The sequence below is a fragment of the Magallana gigas genome, chromosome 3 (assembly GCF_963853765.1).
Source record: "Magallana gigas chromosome 3, xbMagGiga1.1, whole genome shotgun sequence".
Classification (NCBI taxonomy): Eukaryota; Metazoa; Mollusca; class Bivalvia; order Ostreida; family Ostreidae; genus Magallana; species Magallana gigas.
In genome coordinates this window covers 11801590-11824907 of record NC_088855.1, presented here as the reverse complement: position 1 = coordinate 11824907, position 23318 = coordinate 11801590, and the positions used below count along the sequence as shown (strand labels likewise).

General features: G+C 32.9%; 1 protein-coding gene across 6 annotated transcripts; it reads left to right on the top strand.

The window, feature by feature from the left end:
• The first annotated feature begins 4039 nt into the window (after positions 1–4039).
• LOC105325757 (solute carrier family 52, riboflavin transporter, member 3-A) lies at positions 4040–18988 on the top strand. 6 transcript variants are annotated; one of them, XM_034482253.2, is made up of 3 exons: positions 4040–4225; positions 15796–17067; positions 17990–18988. In XM_034482253.2, exons 1-3 carry the CDS (start codon positions 4181–4183, stop codon positions 18188–18190), a joined length of 1518 nt encoding a protein of 505 aa, XP_034338144.1. In that variant the 5' UTR covers positions 4040–4180; the 3' UTR covers positions 18191–18988. The 6 variants fall into 6 exon arrangements, with proteins under 6 accessions (XP_034338144.1, XP_034338147.1, XP_034338145.1 ...); XM_034482256.2 differs by having other exon boundaries at positions 4091–4229; XM_034482254.2 differs by lacking the exon at positions 4040–4225 and adding an exon at positions 14239–14395.
• Positions 18989–23318: the final 4330 nt, after the last annotated feature.

Sequence of the window (23318 nt, the reverse complement as noted above, 5' to 3'; positions counted from 1 at the left end):
ATGTACATTTCTTCAAAATTTTAATATCCCCCCCCCCCAACATTATCAATACTCAACGAAATATTAATATTTATGAGGGTAGCGACAGTGCAGTATTTTTTTTTCGCAATGATCGCTACCTTCATAACCCGCAAGAATCATCAACATCTTTCTTTTAACAAATTAATAAATTGATTGTAAAAATGTCTAAGGGGCAACGAAAAGAACTTCAAAGACTATCTCTGAGGAAACATTACTTCTGGATTCCTCGTTATATTATGGAAGTTTATTGAACTCCTTTTCGTAGTTTGAACATATTTTATTTATAATTATGTAAGCTTATTAATTAGTTATTCCTAGGAACAATAATCATTCCGGACTTTGTTGTCAATACAATTTATTGCAGCGATCGTATATGTTTCAGCAAAGATGGGCTAATGCTAATGCTCTCTCTCTCTCTCTCTCTCTCTCTCTCTCTCTCTCTCTCTCTCTCTCTCATAAACTTATAAACATTCATGTACACGAAGAAAACAATTGACCACAATTATAAACAATTGACATTTCGTGCTAAAGTTAAATAAGTATATCAAGTATATGCAGAGTACGTCAGTGTGTCATAAATACATGTGTAAGAAAGTAGCCTTGCACAGAGCTCCGCCTCGGTCATTGACTTTAAGTGATGTTTTACCAACATAAATTAATTATTATTCATTAAACGATGTTCTCTAGGACTGTTAAGGGGCTGATCTGAATATTAAACCACTCTCAGCCTCCCCTTTTCCTGACTTCTAGATTGGCGACTGTTCTTTTACATCAACAATCTAAATAGGAGACATTATTGTTCTTCACAGTCTCTTGATTAATATAGGTCACAGCAAAGCTATCTGCCTACAGTTATAACCAAAAGGATCTAAAATAAAATCTTTTGACTTACTAGTACTCATTTTAGTAGTTTAAACTTCAATATTTTGCCCCCCCCCCCTCCCCCCCCCCCAAAAAAAATAACAAATCCTAATCGCGTAACCTCAAGCAAAACTTTTGCGAATAAACGCAGAACTTTTGCAAATACTAGTACATGTAGTCGCGTTTAAATCGCACGGCATATCACTCGGAACTACTCGGATGTCTCGCGCACTCGTATGGAGCGTAGCGGAATCAGCCGAGGATTGCCGATTGCACGGCATATTGCATATACCTTAAGTGCTATTTCGCGAAAATTTTGCTACATGTATATACATGTATAAAATTAATGAACGCATTATTCTCGCAAAACTTGCAAATGGATGCGTAACTTGTGATCGATGAATAAAATCCAATCGAACCGTCCCTCGTTATTTTATCCTAACAATTACCTCGAAGGGATGCGAGATCGGAATAATGATACAATGTATCCAAAAAACTCATAAAAAGTTTACATACACTGTATTTTACTAGAATGTGCAAAAACATGCGCAATGAAAATTAAAGTCGGCCTCCTTATAAGCAAACTGAGACCATTTTCTCCTATCTAATGGTTGTAGAGAGGACACCATTGAACCCCCTTCAGATTTTTCAGATTTTTAAATTTTCAAAATACGTCTGCAGCTGCGCAGATCGACAGCTGTTCTAAGTGATTTAAAAGGCATTGTCCTGTTCTTGCATACTTTTCATACAAAATGACATGTATGACTTCATATTTATTGCTTTTATATATTTTGGCAACATTTCTGGCCAGTTTTGGGCAGAAACAAGCCAGTTCAATTAGAAATGGTTGCATTCTTGTTCTCAAATGTACAAGATGGGCGTACACTCCCCTTACCAATTCTTTGCCATTCATTTTTCATGCAGTGTTTCCAATATACTTTGTCCTTCAGTCTCTCAAAATTTAACTATATGTTGAAACGCTGATACATAAACTTCTACGAGTTGTGAAATGAAATGGTTCCACCATGCGAGAAAGCATAATAAAACGCCATTTGACTCCTATTATTATGGTATGGAGTTCGGGACAAAATTTATTTCAGTAAGGAGGCTCATGTGTCATTATAGTTATTTGAACTCAATCTCTAAATTGATGCAACAATAGTTTTTGAAAAATGACGAAATCATTATTCGTGAAGATTAAAGGAGGTTCATAAATTTTTTTATCATGGGTTCTTGCTGCCATAACTATAAATTACCTTAATTTTAAAAATGACAGCACTTTAACGTTTTGCGTTTATATTTGTCATTACGTAATTAACGCCTTTGTAGCTTAATTTATGAATTCACAGTTTTCTTTGTTTGTTTGTTTTTTTTCGGTTTTTTTTTTTTGCAATTAGTTTCGCATTTAATTGCGGAAGTTCCGCGTCTATTAAGTCTCCAACGAAGTTTTGAGACTTTCATTGTTTTTGCTCAGTTCTTAAAGTTCTTAAATTTTTTTTCATTTGAGGTAGGTCGACCACATTGGTTTTTTTGTGTTTGGTTTTTTTGAGGGGGGGGGGGGGGTACCTATAAGGATTGTGGGGTCTTATATGGAATGGGGAAAATAGTAGACTCTGTTATAAATACAACAGTCATAACTTAAAAACGGTCAGAGATAATATCATGGGTACGTGTTCAAAATCATAAAATGATTGTTACAGGCAAGATATCTGGTACACTAGATCTGGCCCTTGTGGTAATTTCCAGCCCCATAATTTAGAAATGGAATCCTGACCCCTAAACCAAATATATTCTTGTTCCTTGTGTCATGGTGCATCGTATGGTATACCGTACTTTTGTAGGTTATGAGCCTTGGGGTGGTTCTGACCCCCTGAGATAGGATGTGCCCAAATATCTTGAAACCGTTTAGAACCCTACCCCTACACCATATACATTATTGTTATTTTCTCCTTCACTTTGTTATCCGCAAATAACACATTAATTCTTTTCTATAGCAGTTAATAACAAAAACTCATTACCAATGCAACAATTCATTATATATAGACATGAGTTATGTACTCAGCTTTAATTATAAATACATATCAACGCGTTTATCTCCTTCCTGGTCTTCTGTAAGACAATATACAAATTAAATATTTATTTAATTAAGGATTCTCCACATCTTGATGACGTCTGTCTATTGAAGTTTTCTACAAAATAAAGAATCTGAACCAATATTAATTTCGATTTACCCTGAGTTATGTTCTTCAATATCGGACATATTGAAAGCTGAATACGAACTCGAATGACCACATGTAAGATACACCTGTTTAAATACCTGTGACATATAACACTCATATCCATCTGCATTATTTAAATCCTAAGCCTCACACTAGAAAACATATCGAACACACTTACAAAATTGTTCCATTTGCCAGCGAAAAGAAATTAAATTCCTTGTGTCGTGATTCGTCAAATGGTATGAAGGTCATGAGCGCTGTGGATGGACCTTACTCCCATATAACAGGAAGTGTGATATATAGAACTCGGTTGAGCTTCCCACTCTAAACTGCATATATTCTTGTTCCTTGTGTCAAGGGGCATCAAATGGTTCATGTACTTGCATATAGGTCGTGAGCCCCAAAGCCTGACTCCCCTCCCTTAGAACAGGAAATCTTCAATATCTTTAAAACCGTTGAGATCCCTACCCCTTAGAACGATATATAGATATATTCCTGTTTTCTTGTGTCGAGGGGCATGAAAAGTTATGTAGGTCATAAGCCCCGGAGTGGTCCTGCCCCCCCCCCCCCCTCCAGAAAAGAAAGTGTTCAAAGATCTTGAAAACAATTGACAATACCAGATATTATTGTATCTTATGTCAAGGAGCATCAAATAATATGTTATTCATGACTCCCCGGGATGGTCCCGATCCCACTACATGTAAATAAGGAAGTACTCAAATATCTTAAAACCATTGAGATCCCCACCCCCAAACCATATTTACATTGTATTAGTATTCACTATTCACTGTACCATGTGTCATCACAAGATATCTACAGATATGCCCCTGATTATAATTGTTTGCGACAGTTTTGTGCTCGTACGAACGTTTCGAGCTGTTAACGCATCAAAAAGTTTTAAAAAATGAGCACAATGGGCTTTCATATTATTTTACCTGACCATTCAAGGCCACCAGGCATCTGTGTTTAGAAAACACGATTTTCACGTTCTCGTATTTTGTAACCTACCTATAACGTAAGCGATTTTTCTAGTTATGAAAGCAAAATTTGTATCAGAGACATTCAGCTAAAGGGACGGTATGGAGGAGTTTGATGAACGTTCGTACAATTTAACACTATCCAAGGTAGGTGCCGTATCGTTACGTATTCAGGTATTGGGTTTTTTTAGTTTGTTTGTTAGGGTTTTTTTTTTTTATTTACGGTTGAAGTCATTAACATTTACCCTCACAATATCGGTGGTTTTTAGTGATTTTTCTGACACTGTTTATAAATGCATGTGAAAAATAATATTCTAGTATAGCTATAAAACATTGGAGATTCTAAATTAATATTGTTCCAAATGAAGTATGTTTACATGCAACAAATGCATGATATTTTGAGGATAAGTTTATCCTATCCTTTAAATAACGAATTAAGCTACATGTACGTGCCTGGGGTCTACAATACTTAAACATTAAATGTTTTTTTATGATTCATGCGGTATATGAAGGTAGTGTAATTGCATGCTAGATATATACTTAATTAACCCACGTTAGATCGCTACCTTCATAACCCGCATGAATCATCAACGAAAACACTTTATCGTAACAGTTTATGTTTAGCAAATTAATGAATTGATCGTAAAAGAGTAAGTTAAAGAAACTAAATTATTCTTAATGTACATTAGTACGTTAGATAAAAGAAAGTAACAAATCGTCTTATATTAGAATTTGAGCTAAAGGGACATGGCCCAGCGGGCATGTCAACGTTGAAACAACGTTGTTTCAACGTCAAGCATCAACGTTGAAAAAAGGTTGCATATGAAAGTTTAGGCAACGTTGAAAATGCAACGTTGTTTCGACGTCAAAATTCAACGTTGATTCAACGTAGAAAAAGTGTTGAAATCTGGTTGAAAATATGTAGATATGACGTTGAAAAAAAAAGTTAAAATTAAATGACTTTTTTGTTAATTTTTTCTTATAAACATATTTTTTAATTATGTGCTGTTTAATGTGTTTAGACACTTTATTAAAAGAATATGTGATCCAAATGTAAAAAGTCGCTCTTCATTTAAATCCTATTAATATACGAGTACAGCTTTTGTATAAAGTCCTTGTTAAAAAGTTGAACTTTGCATTTCATAATAAATGTTTTCCCATAAGGCTGTGGGAAAATGAACACAAAGATACCACGCGAACATTCCGCCAAATGGTAGCCATGCTTGTTTTCCATGATATGGAACAAAGGATGTCAACACAAAAACGTGGAATCCACAATAATCAGTTCATCATTTGCACTCTGTAGACTGTTCTAAAAATTACTCCCAAAATATTCCATTTTAAATATAAAATAGTCACAATAGTTCAAAAGCTAAAATCCCGGCATTGTACTGTACATAAAATCCGTGTATGGCTGCACGAGGTGTACCTAAGAACTGAATTTCTTTGTTCACAAATAGCGTTTTTAGCGGTCAAGCTGAAATAGAGCAGCCTGGTAAATTGAATAACTCCCAAGATGAGCAGTGCTTGCAGTAGTGCTGGGTCTGCGCATCCCCATATCACTGACCTAGTTAAAATGCAATTGGCCACTTGCTGTACGCACAGCTCAATCTCAATTTTCTTGATCAAAAAAATATTTTGTATTAAAATATAAAGGAAAAAATCTATTTAACATTTCATTAAAACAATCTTTGATATTAAAATTGGAAAAAAAATATAACAATTTAATTCGAAATCAAATAAAATGAAAATATATTGAAATTAACATTTATTAATATTTGTAAAACACATTATTTCATGCTTCCACAAGTGACAAAATATAGGTAAAATTTTTAAATTTTAAAAACTGAAAAGGAAGTTTCAAATTTGAAAATATGTGGCCAGTTTCATTTATTAAGACGTTGTTTCAACGTTGAAAAGTGGTTGATGTCTTCAACGTTGAAAGTAAGTAGGGTCTTCAACGTGGAATCAACGTTGATATATATGGTTTGGGTTTCAACGTTGAAACCTCAACGTTGAATCAACGTTGAATAATGGTTGATCAACGTTGAAACTTGATTTCAACCTTTCCTCAACGTTGAAACAACGTTGCGTGCCCACTTTGCAACTTGATTTCAACCTTTCCTCAACGTTGAAACAACGTTGCGTACCCACATGGTCACGGTTTTGGTCAAATTCTATATTTCTGTTTTTATTATTATCTAAAATACTTTAGAAATGCATTTCTAATGATCAAATGAAATTTGAGAGTGAGTCGTTGAGTTATAAGCAAGATTCAGGGCTCACAGTTCTTTGTCGTGTAACAAGGCTCGTGCCCTGTTTTTGCTTACGTTGGTTCCATATACCAGTAACAAGTCTATTTCAAGCTGATTTGTTATTCATTTCAAGCATCAATAAACAATTCCTAACGTTTATCACTTTCATTTTAGGTCTAAAACTGGAATTTTTTCTTCAACATTAAGAATGTAAACAAAAGCTTTGTTTACATAGCATAAAACTCAACGAATGACACTCAAAGAAGATGGGTGGATAAGGCGTGTAAAATGCCCATACACGTTTGGAAGACCTACTAAAAAATTAAAATATCAATAAATCTGATATTTGTTTTTAAAAATCATTTAAAACAATATATATTGAACATATCGTTGATTTGTAACCTATAAATATGTTCAATACTTGGAATATGTTGACTCAAACTGGCGTATACGTATCAAAACCTGCAAATAGTGTCATTTTGTAGAACTTTAAGGCATTTTCTTTCATAGAGTCGGGCTGTGCTCCATATTTTTCTCGTAGTCTAAATAAAGTCTAATGGAAAACAAACAGATTTCAATCAACAAAAAAAAAACGTGGAGAAATAACCCACTATACATTAAAAATATCATTTTGTATCCCAACAATTGAACGTTTTGAAAAAAAAAATAATACAAGTTCGTAAATTCGTGGCCAAAGTCACACTTAGTATATAAACATCATGATTTCTTCTGTCTAAAATTGCTCAGTGGTTAGAGCATTTGGCATAAAGTAACCTTATAGATCTAGGGGTTTTATGTTATGGGTTCGATACCACCAAAATTTAATGCAATATTTTTTTTTCGTATCATTTGTTTAATACATTAAAACTGAATATAGATAAAAATTGCGCTTTTGCAAACTTGTATTATAATATATTTGAATGGATTTGATTGGGAAAAATAAATTCAAATTTGGTTTTTCACGACTGAATCGAATGGGCATGTGTGCTATCTTAACCCCCCCCCCCCAATCTTCTTTTAGTTGCCTATCAAAAATGCCTTACTGAAGCATTTTAACATTTAATTTAATTAAAAAATAATTTTTGACCAAAATCGTGACCATTCCCCTTTAATTATATCATAATATTTTCCTGCGGTCATTGATTTTTCTCAAGTTGCTGAAGGTTTAAATTTCGACCTATTGAGAAACTCGTTAGAACTGAATCGTGTGAATCAAAATCTGTCAGTTTCTATCCAACTGTGATTCACAATAAATTTCCCTACGCAGTAGAGAGAACCATACTTAGTGGATGTACATGTATAAATATTTAGCTTTCTTTGGTATCAGAGTAATTATTTATGCGGGATATGAAGGTGATGATTTTGCAGCAATCTACAATGATCTCTACCTTCATAACCCGCATTAATCATTGAAGAAAGCGTTTTATTGTTTATATATACACGATTCTTTTTTTTTTTCAAAAATGTATACATTGATCGTAAAAAGTAAGTAAAATTAAATGAATATATAATTGTTAATGTATATCAGTATGTTATAGATAAAGAAACTCAATGGGAATTGGAGTCTAGCATTATCATGATTATTTCCTGCCGTCCGTGATTTTTTTTCCTTAGGTTGAAGAATGTTCCGACCAATTGAGGCGTTTCTGTCAGTATCTACAGAGCTATGAATTACAATCAATTTTTGTAAGAAATAGGCGGAATCATATACTTAAAAATTGTAACCGATACACGTGTTTGACTACACGCGAGGCAATATATGTGCAAAATAATGCAGATACCTTGAAAATCCATACAAAGAATTAACCTCTTTCATTTTAAATTGATTGTAGCTTCTTTTATTTTCATGCATTTAGAAGCCCGTGCAACATGAATACCTCGGGAAGCAATTGACCATACAATGTAACTTTTTGAACGGTACATGTATATATATACTCCAGTAGCAGTTGAGAACCGATCAAAACTAAGTTAGTGTATGCCACGCCAAATTCACAAAAATGAGCTAAACATAGTTTCACGGTCGATAAACTAGGTTTATCGACTGTTAACTATAGTTTACGGATCGTAAACTATAGTTACCGACGTTAATCTATATTTCACATCTGTAAACTATAGTTAACGCGATAATCTTTGTTTCACATCTGTAAACTATAGTTAACATTGAAAACAAACATACGTAAACTATTGTTTAGAGTTGATAAATATAGTTTCACGATTGTGAAACTATATTTATCAGATGAACTATGTTTTACAATCGTTAATTATAGTTTTCGGCTCTAAACTATAGTTAACTGCCATTTATATTTATAAATCATATTTAAAAGACATAAACTATAATTCACGATCCTATACTATAGTTTTGAGAGATAAACTATAATTTACGTTTGTTAATCATAGTTTACCGTCCTAAACTATAATTCACGTTCGTAGACTATAGTTTACGTCTGTTAAACATAGTTTATGAATATAAATGTGTGTTAACTACAGTTTTCAATTTAAAATCTCGAGTAACCAATCGTGAGAAGCGATACAAAATGTGCGCCATTGTAGAAAATGGCTCTTAATAGGGAAGCACGTGCGAATTTGCCCTCTGTACAAAATTGCATGAGGAGAATTAATTCTCTGCTCGATAATCTGAGATGCCAAGTTACCAGCGACTCTTTTGATCCTACTATTTTGTCTGATATACGCCGTAATCTACAAAGGTTGGAGTCGGCAGGGGAAGATGTTTTTTGTTGTTGTTTGTATTAATTTTTAGCTCACCGAGACGAAGTCACGGAGAGCTTATGCTATACCCTCGGCGTCGGCGTCCGGACCTGGTTAAAGTTTTTGTTGCAGGTCCTGTATCTAAGCTATTACTTGTCCTATCTTCACCAAACTTGCATGGATGATGCATCTGGACCTACTTATGGACTTGAAAGACTTGGATGCTGAATCTGGGTCCTAAATTTCAGATGCTGGAGGAGGTTAAGGTTGTTGGACCAGGTTAAAGTTTTTGTTGCAGGTGCCCTTTGATAGCAATATCTTAGTTACTGCTGGTCTGTACTTCACCAAACTTGCATGGATGGTGTGCCTTATGATACTGATGCACCAGACAGGCTTGAGTACTGAATCTGAGCTATAGGTTTCGGAAGCTGGAGGAGGTTAAGGTTTTTGGAGCAGGTTAAAGTTTTTGTTGCGGGTGCCCATTGATAGCAATATCTAAGTTACTAATGGTCCTAACTTCACCAAACTTGTATGGATGATGCGTCTTATGATACTGATGCACCTGACAAGCTTGAATGCTGAATCTGAGCAATAGGTTTCGGATGCTGGAAGAGGTTAAGGTTTTAAGAGCTGGTTAAAGTTTTTGTTGCAGGTGCCCTCTGATGATTATATATTAGTTACTAATGGTCCTAACTTCACCAAACTTGTATGGATGGTGCGTCTTATGATACTGATGCATCTGACAAGCTTGAACGCTGAATCTGAGCAATAGGTTTCTGATGCTGGAGGAGGTTAAGGTTTTAAGAGCTGGTTAAATAAAGTTTTTGAAACAGGTGCCCTCTGATGATGATATCTTAGTTATTACTTGTCCTTACTTCACCAGACTTCCATGGATGGTGTGTCTTATGATACTGATGCACCTGACAGGCTTGAATGCTGAGTCTGGTTTCGGATGCTGGATAAAGTTAAGTTTTTAGGAACAGCTCACATGTTTAATAGATGATAGTACTATTTCAAACTTGTATAGTTGATTTAACTGTAATATGAATGAATCGCAGAGGGAGCTTCAGATGCAGAGCTTGATCTCCATTATCAAGAATGCTAAAAAAGAAATCTTAGTTATTACAGGTCCTAACTTCACCAAACTTGAATGGATGGTGTGTCTTATGATACAGATGCACCTGACAGGCATGGATGCTGAATCTGAGCCATAGGTTGCGGATGCTGGAGAAAGTTAAGGTTTTAATTGCTAGTGCCCTCTGATGATGATATCTTACTTATTACTGGTCCAAACTTCACCAAACTTGCATGGATGATGCGTCTTATGATACCAATGCACCTGATGGGCTTGAATGCTGAATCTGAGCCATAGGTTTCGAATGCTGGATGAGGTTTAGTTTTTTGGAACAGGTCACATGTTTATAGATGATAGCTTGCATAGTTGATTTAACTTTATTATAAATTAAATGCAGAGGTTGCTTCAGATGCAGAGCCTGATCTCCATTATCAAGGATGCTATAGATATCTCCTACCTCACTCAAACCAGCTCGATAGATAGATGTGTTTGTTGATAAATGATATAACATGATTCCTATGATATAGTATTGTATGATATGAAACAATATTGTTTGATATGATACTATACAAATATAGCCCTTTCACTCGGTCAATCCATGGATATATCGACTTCACAGAAAAGCATATCGACCGAGCACGATGTGCGAGGTCGATATGCTTTTCTGTGAAGTCGATATATCTATGGATTGACCGAGTGAAAGGGCTACATTCGTTATATTATTTTCCAAAGAGGAATTGGCAAGATTAAAACAAAATTATTTCTATATTTAGAAAGTACAGGTCAATCTGAGTTTTAAAAGCTTATTTTTAGAAAGTACAGGTCAATCTGAGTTTTTAAAGCTTATTTTTAGAAAGTACAGGTCAATCTGCATTTTTATACTTTGACACGTGATGTCAAAAGAACCAATGATATACTTCGTTACAATGCATGAAAATAATATTATACAAATATAGCCCTTTCATGAGGTCAATCCATGGATATATCGACTTCACAGAAAAGCATATCGACGGAGCACGAAGTGCGAGGTCGATATGCTTTTCTGTGAAGTCGATATATCTACGGATTGACCGAGTGAAAGGCTACATTCGTTATATTATTTTCCAAAGAAGAATTGGCAAGATTAAAACAAAATTATTTCTATATTTAGAAAGTACAGGTCAATCTGAGTTTTTAAAGCTTATTTTTAGAAAGTACAGGTCAATCTGAGTTTTTAAAGCTTATTTTTAGAAAGTACAGGTCAATCTGCATTTTTATACTTTGACACGTGATGTCAAAAGAACCAATGATATACTTCGTTACAATGCATGAAAATAATATTATATAATATTGTATCATACGATATTGTATGATATGATATTGGTTTATATGATATATTATCATATCACATGAAATTGTATTATATGATATTGTAATATATTATACAATATAATATCATGTTTCAATGTTATGATGTATTATGTAATATGATTGTAATATAATACTATATTGTATTATATTTTATGATATTGTATTATGTGATCAAATACAATAAGGTATAACACAATACAATGTCATATCATACGTTACAATATCATATCACATTATTGTTTATTACGGTATTTTATTGTATTATATGATATATATTATAAATAAGACATGATGCAATATTTAATTTTATATCATTGTATTGATTAACATATGAACATATGATTATCATAAAAAAATTTATCAGATGATATACGATATTTTGTCAAAACAAAATCCATGAATATCCAAGATCATAAAGTATGATTTTCATATAAAATGATAAAGGTGGTCTTATGAAGGTGATGTCTCATAAGGGTGATGCTCCGTCTCGGTGAGCTTAGTAATCTATGATTACCTATGTTTTTTAAATCAAAATAAAAAACGTTAAGTTATTTTAATAATTTCAATTGCCAGAAAGTTATCGAAAAATCACTTTTCTTGTAAAAAAGAAATATATATCTTAACAACCAATGAAAATGATCGTTGTTAAGGCAAAATCTTATCTTGCTGTAACTAGGATTAACGTATCTATGATTTACGAACAAAACTCTAGTTAACTATAGATTCAATCGTAAACTATAGTTTAGGGTCGTAAAATATAGTTTCACAGAGAATTCCGCATGTCAGATACTAAATGAGAGATTCTGTTTGTAAACCATGCTTTACAAACGTAAAACTATATATGTTTATAACATTTTTGTGAATTTGGCGCCTTAATGTCTAAGTAATACAATTTGCATTCGTGAACTATAGTTTAGAGTTGTTAATCATAGTTTCACAATGGTGAAACTATATTTATCAGATAAATTATGTTTACAGACGTGAAATATAGATTAACGTCGTTAACTATAGTTTTCGATCCGTAAACTATAGTTAACAGTCGATAAACCTAGTTTATCGAACTGTGAAACTATGTTTAGCTCATTTTTGTGAATTTGTCTGATAAATGTAGTTTCACGATTTTTGAAACTATAATTAACAACTTTTAACTATAGTTTACGATTGTAAATTATAATTAACAAATGTGAATCTATATCTATCAGCAAAATCTATTGTTAACGTTTTTTACAGACAGATAAACTATGATTATCATTCGTAAACTATAGTTTACATTCGTGAAATACAGTATGGTTTCACAGATGTAAACTATAGTTAACGAATCGTAAACTATAGTTTAGGATCCGTAAACTATAGTTAACAGCTGATAAACCTAGGTTATCGACTGTGAAACTATGTTTAGCTCATTTTTATGAATTTGGCGTGCCATATTAGTGACCAGATGCTTCGCATTTTTCACATGTTCGTTTATAAGCACATGCAATTGAAGCCAGTTAAAATATGATCATATGTTATAAATTGATCTCCATTATCAATATCAAGAATAGAACAAGAAATCATATTGACGCAAGCGTCAAATGGGCCGCAAAAAAATATAATTGTTGTATGAATCATTGGTTGTTTACATAAAAACACCACAAAGAAGAAAATAAGAGTTGGTTGTACTAATTTTTATGGTAAATTTTAATATACTTTCAGCAACTTGTTTTGAAGTTTAACATTTTACTATTATCATAAAGAATCGGTTTCGTTACTGTAAGCATTTCTAACGGAAATTGTATGATTATTGCCATAGTATGAAGTAATGGAGAACACACTGCATGATTTGTACATTACTCTAATACAAAGTTCAACTCATCATTTTCTCCTGGAGATTATGTATTTCAAACCATTTTGGTTTTTTTTTGTTGCATTGTATTGAATGAAAACTTAATGCATTAGTTTCATATATGATTCCAAGGGACCTCATAATAAAATAAAAATGGATTAGTTCAAATTTTCCAGTCAATTCAAATTTTCATTTCTGTCATATTCTTGCGTAAATAATTGATATAAAATTAAATGTCATTTCATGATATTTTCTACCACTTTTTACATGAAAATATAATAAATACACACGCAAAGTCATTTTATTTGACACGGCACATAGAAATTCAAATATATCATTTAATATAAAATTTAATGACATTCAGGTCATTTAGTATTACAGGTCTTTAGTATGTCCCGCATGCCGATCCTGAAAGAATGATTTCCGAATAGATTATAGTCTCGACAGAGACATAAATAACATGTTTAACATGTTATTTATGTCTCTGGTCTCGATAACAACGCGACAAATACGACAATCTACTAAGTATGACCTACTTTTCATTTACGAGTAAAACAAAAAATATGTGATATTTTCTAAAAGGCATAAAACATATTTCTACATGCAAATTTACTTTTAATTCATAAAAATAAGCATAGTATTAATTCTATTAAAAAAGAACTATCCCGCAGAAACGCAGTAACAATATTTAAATGTGTATCAAATAACGGTCCGCCTTCCGGCGGCCCGTAATAAAACGGTATTAAGTTCATCCGAGGTACCCACTTTTATTATTTTTTTTTCTATATACAAGCCCCTGTCAGCAGCTGGTCAGGCTGTGTCCCAACAGAACACCAAATATGACGGTTTTTAAAAAAAATAATTCTGCGTTGAATTATGTAGATGCAATAACATTTTTGACGTAAGTTTTGATTGGACTATTGGACGGTGTTGTTCGGATTGATTTAGTCACATCGTTAGGGTTTCCTTTTTACAATGACATTTTTATTTCCGATTTGACGACAACAAAAAATTACAAAACCCGTACTTCGGGACATGTGATTATAGGATTAAATTTTTTTTAAATTATGGGAACTCGTGGCAGCACACGCGACTATTACACTTGGGTGAGTTTTGTGTCTGTACTGACTGTGAACTATAGCAGTATTACAATTTACAAGTATCTAATATGTCGATACATGCATGACTAATAACCTAGTGAAGTACACAAGGGCAATCATTACATCATCAACAAAATGACTCTTCATCGGAATAGTGGCGTTAACTTTGTAAGTAATTTTATGTTATTGAGGTTGTCTGTTCAGTTTTTATGGATTTGTTGGCTTTCATGTTTTTTAAATGGACGTTTTACACTTCCCGGTATAATACTACCTTGTCGGCATGTTAAAATTAACATCTTTTACTGTTTTGCCATTAGCGGAAACTCATGGAGAGAAAAACGACCGTGGTTTCTTCCGATGTTGCAAATCAAGTTTTTTGGTACATGCTGTGATTTTTAATTTGTTGGGGTTTTACTTTTGCATGATAAATACACTGTATAATGTACACTGTATGTGTTATAAATTTATTGGCCAACGCAAGATGAAAATAAATGCTCCCATGTTTAATAATGATAATTAAGATACTGAATGGATGCATCAATGTCATTTACATCAATTTTCATGATAAAAAAATATTTAAAAATTAAATTTTGCTCAAAATTAAGAAAATAAAAAATTATGCTCCATGTTAAACGTGGTCAATGTGTTTTAATTAATAACTGAGAGAAACTTTGTTAATCCTCTCAGGTACAATTTCAGTGCAGAGACTGAGTTATTTTCCCTTTTTAAAAAGTGATTGCATCATCACTTACCAAGTTTATTGTCCTCTGATTCATTGTGACTTCAGAGTACACAATGGCATATCATCAGAGACATGTTATTTATGTCTTTGATATCATTATCAGGTTTATTGTGGTCTGTCATTTAAAATGAACTCTCCTAAAAATTAACTTTGCACAGCAGAATGTTTTTTTAAATACATTTTTAATGCATAATATCTTAAAGTACCTTTTTACTGATTTCACAAGTCGCAAGAGCATGATTTTAGTGCCAAATGCAATTTACACAGGGTTGCGGGAACAATTCTGATGACAGAAAATTCAGTTTGTCTAAGGGGATAGTAATTGAGATTTTCTCTTTGCACAGGTGTTGTTATTGGAGCTTGCATTGCATTCGCTAGCTGGGCCTGTTATAAAACTGCTTTCAATTGACAATGTATTGTCACAAGTTTTGACAGCAGTTACTAACTTACTGCTATATATAGATATGTACTTATTTACTTTGTATTGTATTGAAAAAAAGAACACTACATTTAACTGTTAATCTAGCTATCATTATACAATACATGTATTACATATATGTATGCACTAATTTGGCCCTTTCCTTTGTTAGATTAGCACTGCTGTACAGCATTTTGAAGTATTTAATATAAGTGTGATAAATAAATGACATTGTTTTTTTTTCAGACAAGCGTACCACAGACAGAAAATTCAGACAGGAACAAGAGAGTGTTCAAATTTAGAAATATTGACGTGATTGTGTATGCAACAGTAATCATTTTTGGCATTGGATCATGGGTAGACATAAATGGTTTATGGGTAGAACTCCCAGCAATGATTACAGAGGGTCTTCCAGAAGGTTGGAAACTGCCTTCATATTTGTCCATCATAATCCAAATAGCCAACATTGGACCTCTTATTGTGACACTTTGCAATGTGTTTGCCCCTGGAAAACTTAACAACAACGGAGTCATATATTGCATTTTAGGAATAGGTAGTTTAGCGTGCCTTTTCCTGGCATTCTTCTGGAAAACCACCGCATATGTTGCTGGAGAAGAAAGAAGCATAGTGCTTCTGATTCTACAATTCTTCTTGGCCCTAGTGGATTGCACAACGTCGGTCGTCTTCTTGCCATTCATGACTCTTTTCAAGTCTGATTACATGACGGCCTATTTCATTGGTGAAGGCATGAGTGGGATGATACCCAGTCTGGTAGCCCTGGGCCAAGGCAGTGGGTCCGTGTCTTGTGTCAATGTGTCCTCTACAAATGCTACCACCAATATAACCACTTACAATGTATACCCACAGTCAAACCCACCCAATTTCCCTGTCCGTGATTTTTTTGTGTTTTTGTTTGCCATGGTCTTTTTCAGTGGCATTGCTTTTACATTGCTGAAATATTGTTCTTACTATGAAGAAGAATATGCCGTAGAAAATGACGATGAGGAAGCTTCTGAGGATAGCAGATGCCACAGCTATGAACTCAGTAATGGCGAACATTCTGGAAGTGTCACTTTCTCAGACCCTACCACAATAGGACAATCTCAGTCTGCATTAGTGAATGAAAATAGAAAACATCAAACTGCAGTTACTTTATCAAAAACACAGGACAGTATTAGAGTTGAAAAAATAGCGGAGCATTCAATATCCAAATTACGCTATGCTTACTTCTTGATTTTGACAGCCTTTCTGAACTCTCTCACAAACAGTGTATTGCCATCCATTCAAACTTTTTCCTGCATGCCATATGGCATTTCAGTGTACCATCTAACAGCTGTACTGTACAACATCGCTAACCCTGTAGCATGCTTCATTGTGTTGGTTTACTCATCTACATCCTGTGTTGTCATTAGTTTTCTGTCTTTCCTGGGATCCCTAGCAGCCGCCATCATCCTGTACACAGCAGCTGCCAGCCCATCTCCTTTACTTGTGGGAACAAAATCTGGAGAAGTCCTCATTGTAAGTTGTTGTGAATATGTAATATAACAGCTTTCTTTTGAGGGCATTGTTATATGAATGAACTAACAACTCGAGTTCAAATTAATAAATGTTCACTATTATAGTTGTAAATTAAAGTCCTTCTGTCATGAAGGTGCATAAGGCTGGGCTTATCCCTGGTTTCCATGGTGCTAAGAGGATTAGGGTCATTGATTCCCCCTGGATGGGACACCAGTCCATCACAGGTTAACTCTGCATAAGCCAGTACCTAATTTCAGCTAGGTGGACTAAGACTGTAAATAAAGTGCCTTGTATGAGTGTACAATACAAAACATTAAGTGACCACAGCTTGGTTTGAACCATCGACTTATCAATAACTAACCTAAGGCCTATGACCACTAAGCCATATGCTCCATAGCTGTGAATGACTACATGTAATTTTATATGAAATACATATAATGTTGATTATTCCATGAGAGTGAAATTATATTTTATATACAGCTTTGTCATAAATTCTTTCAAAAAATCCATGACTAGTCTTTAGGTATCTCTGTAATTAAAATTGCCAATAATATAAAGTTATTATCTTCCTTCTAGATGAAAAGTATGGAAATTCAAGCAAGTGTTAGTTTTATTACATTCACCCTGTTCAATTTTTGTCCTTCTACAAACAGTTTCACTCCTTCTTGAATTTGCCATGTTCGCCCAGATACAGTTGTGAAAAAAGAGAGATTATATGAGACAAAGGAATTTGCACAGTCCAAAATAAGAGACATAGTAGTTCGCACAGTCTTAAATTCACCTGCTGACAGTGAGAATGAAAGGGACAAAAATAAAATGGAGCCAAATGTTTATTTGTATACAGTATTGATTGATAACTGGTTCTGATGGATGACATACATGTATATATAGTGTGTTTAAACAATGTTTTACTTATTTTTAGGTCATCGTGTGGGTTCTAGGAGGACTACTATTAACCTATTCCAAAGTTACCATAGCAACTGTTTTTCGGCAGTATGGTACTAGAGCGTTGATGTGGATTGGTGTGATGCAACAAGTTGGGTCCTTTTTTGGAGCGATACTGTTTTATCTGATCATCAATGTTTGGGTGCTTTTCAAAAGTGCTCCATACTGCCCGGTCTAATTTGAACTGAACAGATCAATGCCTCAATTAAAGGGACCATTATATTTAATAGGCATTTTCAAGACATCACATAATGACCAAAGACTGAATTTTGTGACTGTTGTTATTTGTTTGAATGTATTTATTGTATGATTGTGTTAAATTGTTTTCATATTCAATTAGAATTCATTACATGTATATTAGATAAGCTAAAACCCTTATTATATACTTGCAGTTAAGTGTGCAAGCTTCAGTAGATGTAACATTGAATAGAATTTTTATGAAAGTTGTGTATGCTTAGGAAGAGGGGATAGCAATCTTTGTGGACTGTGAATGTTAGAATATTGCAATGTGTAAATGCATTGATGAAGTGCAGTTTACTTTACTATGAAAAAAACCATGGTTATTCATGTGTTTTACATGTTAAAGTCTAGCTGCAGATCTGTAGCTCTCTGGTTGAAATAATTCGGATAGACAAACCAGAGATCTCTGGTTTGTCTATCCAAATTTTTTCAACCAGAGAGCTACAGATCTGCAGCAAGTTAAAGACAAACTGCAGTGTTTCTAACTATTATTTGAAAACAATGTAGATCAGTGATTATTATCATGATAAAGCACTTGCTTGAATATTCTTGTATTAATATTTTTTTTTTGCTCTTTGTTTTCTACACGTTTATCATGTTTATATATCAAGCTTATCTGATGTTTTGATACAGATCTGAAAGCATCTTTTTCTAAAACTTTATATATGTTAAGCTGTGAAAATGTGAAAAATAGGTATTTTGAATTCAATGTTTAAATAAATTCACAAAAGACAAAGGATTATATGATTATAGCCTTACATAACAGACAGTTTGAACATGACAACAATTTGGATCAAATGGTTAAAGTGCATTATTAATGTTTTTTAATGTGGAATAACACATTATCACAAAATGACTGACCTCTGATCAAAACAACATTTCGTTTTATGAAGAGGATTTTATCGACGACAACATATCACTTACTCCCTAGCCTAGTGAATAAAATGTCAAGCATGTGATCTGTACGTCCCAAATTCGATTCCCGCAGGAGCTTTTATTGTTACTTTTAGATATTCATTTTGTCTCCACAAACTGCAAATTTTCGCTTACTGGTATTTGACGTATGTACAGTTTATTTATCATTATATCTTTCATATAATATAATAACTGTTAATTTGAGTGACTTTTTCCCGGTATGTTATTCCTCGTTAAATATCTGCTTCTTTACTCAGTATTGGACATCTATAATCTACATCAGGGGGTGCTAATGAATTGTTAAAAATGAGCAGAGATGTTTCTACTAAACCTTTGAATGAATATCTCATGGGCCAGGGTTTCTGATATTAAAGTAAAAATTTTTGTATCATTTATCGATAGTACATTATATTTTAAAATTAATGTTTCTCAAAATTGAGTGCTCAATTTTGCATTATATTGACAGAACATCAATCCACCTATATAACCCAAGAACTTAAAAATGTTTACGATCTGTAATCAACTTTAAAGAGAGTTATTCCTCTTTGATTTTTCAACACTGATATTAAAAGTACCAAGTAAAAAAACCGTTGATAACCTTAAATTTTTATGAAAAAAATATTCTTCTACGATAATATGTACAAAAAAGGATTTCGTGATTTTAAGTTGTTTAGTTGATATATTAATAATAAAAAGATTTATGTATGGTATTTTATCAAACAACATAATACTTATCCTTGTTGCACCAAATTAAAAAAAATCAAACAAACCAAGAGGAGCATGTAGACAGAAATTAGTATTGACCCACTGACATATTAAATATCTAGACTAAGAATACCCATAATGCATAGACGTTATGTTCATAGTAAGTGTTTGAATTAGATTATCACGATGCGATAAAGACAATATACGCTGACCTGAAGTTACATTGTATTTCCTTCCCAAAAGAGACTGAAACCCAGACACATTTCTCAAAGTAGTCATTACAAACGTTCGATTTTTTGGTTGTACACTATTAGATTGTCGCAATTGCACAAACGATATAGTTTCCGTAAATAATAGGTCGTGCAGTGATGTGGACTTCAGAATACTGAGACATTATTCTTTAGGAGAAAATAAACCATTTAACTTTTATTTAATATTATTTATTTTTTTATCGTATTTTTACTATTTGATAGAAAATTCGGTTGACAGTATGATTAAATGTTGATATTTCTTTGTATACACTGATGATTGTAATATAGGCTGCCGTCCCACTCACTTTTAATCTAATAATAATAGTTTCTTTGTTGTTCAAGGATTCAGTGATAGGTACTGTACATGTAACGGCTTAATTCAGCGTTCTAGAATATTGAAATGTTACCAGGAAATCTTTGTATACTTTCCGTTTTTTAACTAAAACATTTAAAATATTTCAAAGAGTTGTTTCCTTATTGGCTAGAGGAAATATTCATTGTTTTGAGAATCTCGAGAATATAACAGAGCGAACGGAATCAGAAAGACCAAAGCACAGCGATTGAAAGGATTTTTATACATTTGATACGATTGGAAAATGAAGGCAGCCATTCTTTTCATTGTTGTTTGGAATTTATGTTCAGGTAACATATTTTTTTGTTAACTGTATATCGTCGACAAACCTCATGCATTATGAATCAAATGATAATACGTGAATTTTGCAGAATTGGTAGCTATTAATATTTTGCGATACGAAGACGACATCAGTGGTCAAATAACATCACCGGGCTTCCCTAGGAACTATCCCAACAATGTCAATTATACATGGATAATAAGGACAGGGAGCCACCCAGCAAACGTAGCCTTCAGAATTATAGAAATGAGTATCAAAAAATGGAGGCCATGTGATGATTATTTGGAGGTAAACTTGATTAATATTCAGCATTTATCTCTTTTTTTCTGGAGAGGATGCATACATATTGTAACCCTTTAAATCTCCCTTTTCGAGCATTATTAATCTTCGCCAGTCTTCATTTAAGGATTGCGTTATTATTATATTTGCATTGGCGGATCCCCTTTCTCTGGGACATATGAATTTTTTTGAAAACGTTTAATGCCTATTTAAAGACAATTTTTCCCATTTATACTAGAAATACTGTAATTATCTCAAATAAATGCTTTTAAAATTGCTTATTTAAATAATTTCGTACTACGTCCCATAATTTTGTTCTTATATGAAAAAAACGCTATCGATTTTTTTATCGAAATAAAGTACATTGTACTCCCCTTTAGCATCCGGTGTTTACTACACTGAGTAAACATGTGGAAAATTAAAGAAAAAATACATAAAATTAAGCAATATCACAGATTTATAATAACATTTACAATGTATTTTCTACTCTATTTCTTTTTTAAAAAATCGAATATAGTTCGTACAGTTTTGAACTGACAAGCCATCGAGTAAAACGACGTTAAAATACGAGTACACGCAGTCGTTTTACTTTAAAAAGCCGCTTTCAAATGTATTGTTTAGTTAATTAACCTAAATAATTATAATAGATGAGTTTTACTTCGTTTCATACGAAAAACACAAAGAAAACTACATGACCTGCTTATGCCTTTTTTGTTTTGTTTCCAAGAATCGGATCCGGAAATTCTGTTACAAACAAACCTTGTAAAGGGTTTATGGGTCAATATAAAAAAAGGCAGCTATTTATGTCACTGCTATTTTTAATTTTATTTTTATTATCTAACCATCATTAAAATATCATATAACAAATAACGGACTCTATATATTTTCTATTGCTATAAGAAAAAAGTAAACAAACAAATATATTCTAATAAATATAAGAATTTAATCACCTAAATCTACCAGTTTTACACTGTCAATAGAAATACAGTATCCGTTTAATTGATAAATATGTTAAAAATTATCTATAATACAACCCCCCAAAATATATGATTATAAAATACACAGTAGGAGGAATGTTTTTGAAAGTAAAAAATATGCACCCTATCTCTCATTAAAGCCAATACAATATCAAATATGTCTGTACATTAATTCTTTGTCATTGGTGTAACCGATTTTACTTTGTTGGTAAAGAGTTGTCATTCTTGATAAATGACATCATAACTAGTCCTAAGTTATAAGACATCACTTCCTGTAAGAGACTGCAGACGCCATTTATACATTTCGTGGTTTTTGTTATTAAAACGAGCTTCTTGTCACAAAAGGGTAAGAAATACAATAATGATATGTCATTGGTGTTGTAGTAATTATATCAAAACATTTGTTGATAGAACTAGAATTTATCATACTATAAATATTTTCAAGATGTTTACTAAACAAACTCTGAGGTTGACCTTTTTCACTCTCATAGGTAGTCCGAAATATCTGACGTTTTTCTGGCTTTTTTTAACGATTTTGATATTTACTTGCCAGGAAAACGTCAGAACCGGCGCCATTACGAAAACTGGAAATTTCGCCGCCTCCAACTGGAGGCGGCGTTCTCGGTCCGATTTTAAATACTTGCGAATTGTATCAAATATTTAACTCACAACTTAACAATAAAAAAATGACTTTACTACTCACTCATATCACTCAAAATTAAATATGACTGGCAAGTAAATATCAAAATCGTTAAAAAAGCCAGAAAAACGTCAGATATTTCGGACTATCTCATAGGGTATTTAGGTATAGCAGCCCATTTATGTATACTGCAGTATAGTTTTTGTCATTGGTGTTACTGTCATTGGTGTAACTGCTAAAAAGTAACACCAGTGATTAGTTAAGTTACACCACTGACAGAAGATATACATTTAACTAAACATTTCTTTATATTTTGAACTTTATTTATAATTTACAACTTTTATCAATTTAAAATTTAATAAAAGGATATTTCGTTTCATTTTTAACAACAATTTTTCTAATCAAAAACAATTTTAGGTACAATAGTAACACCAATGACAAATGCAAGTAATACCAATGACAAAAGTATTAAAAATGAATGTTTGTTTTGTAAAATAATGAAATGTTTACTCTATTAAGTTGGTAAATAGAAGAGGATAATATCCATATCACTTGACATAATCAAAGTTTATTATTTTTTGGAAATTTATCTCATAAAGAGAATGTTAGGTACAATTGTAACTCCAATGACATGCTCATGTAATACCAATGACAAAAATATTATAAA

Coding starts and splice junctions, on each gene's coding strand:
- LOC105325757 (XM_034482252.2), top strand. CDS start 14,670: ATGTTAAAATTAACATCTTTTACTGTTTTGCCATTAGCGGAAACTCAT. Junction 14,769..15,795: donor GTTGCAAATCAAGTTTTTTG/GTACATGCTGTG, acceptor TTTTTTTTTCAG/ACAAGCGTACCACAGACAGA. Junction 17,068..17,989: donor AATCTGGAGAAGTCCTCATT/GTAAGTTGTTGT, acceptor ACTTATTTTTAG/GTCATCGTGTGGGTTCTAGG.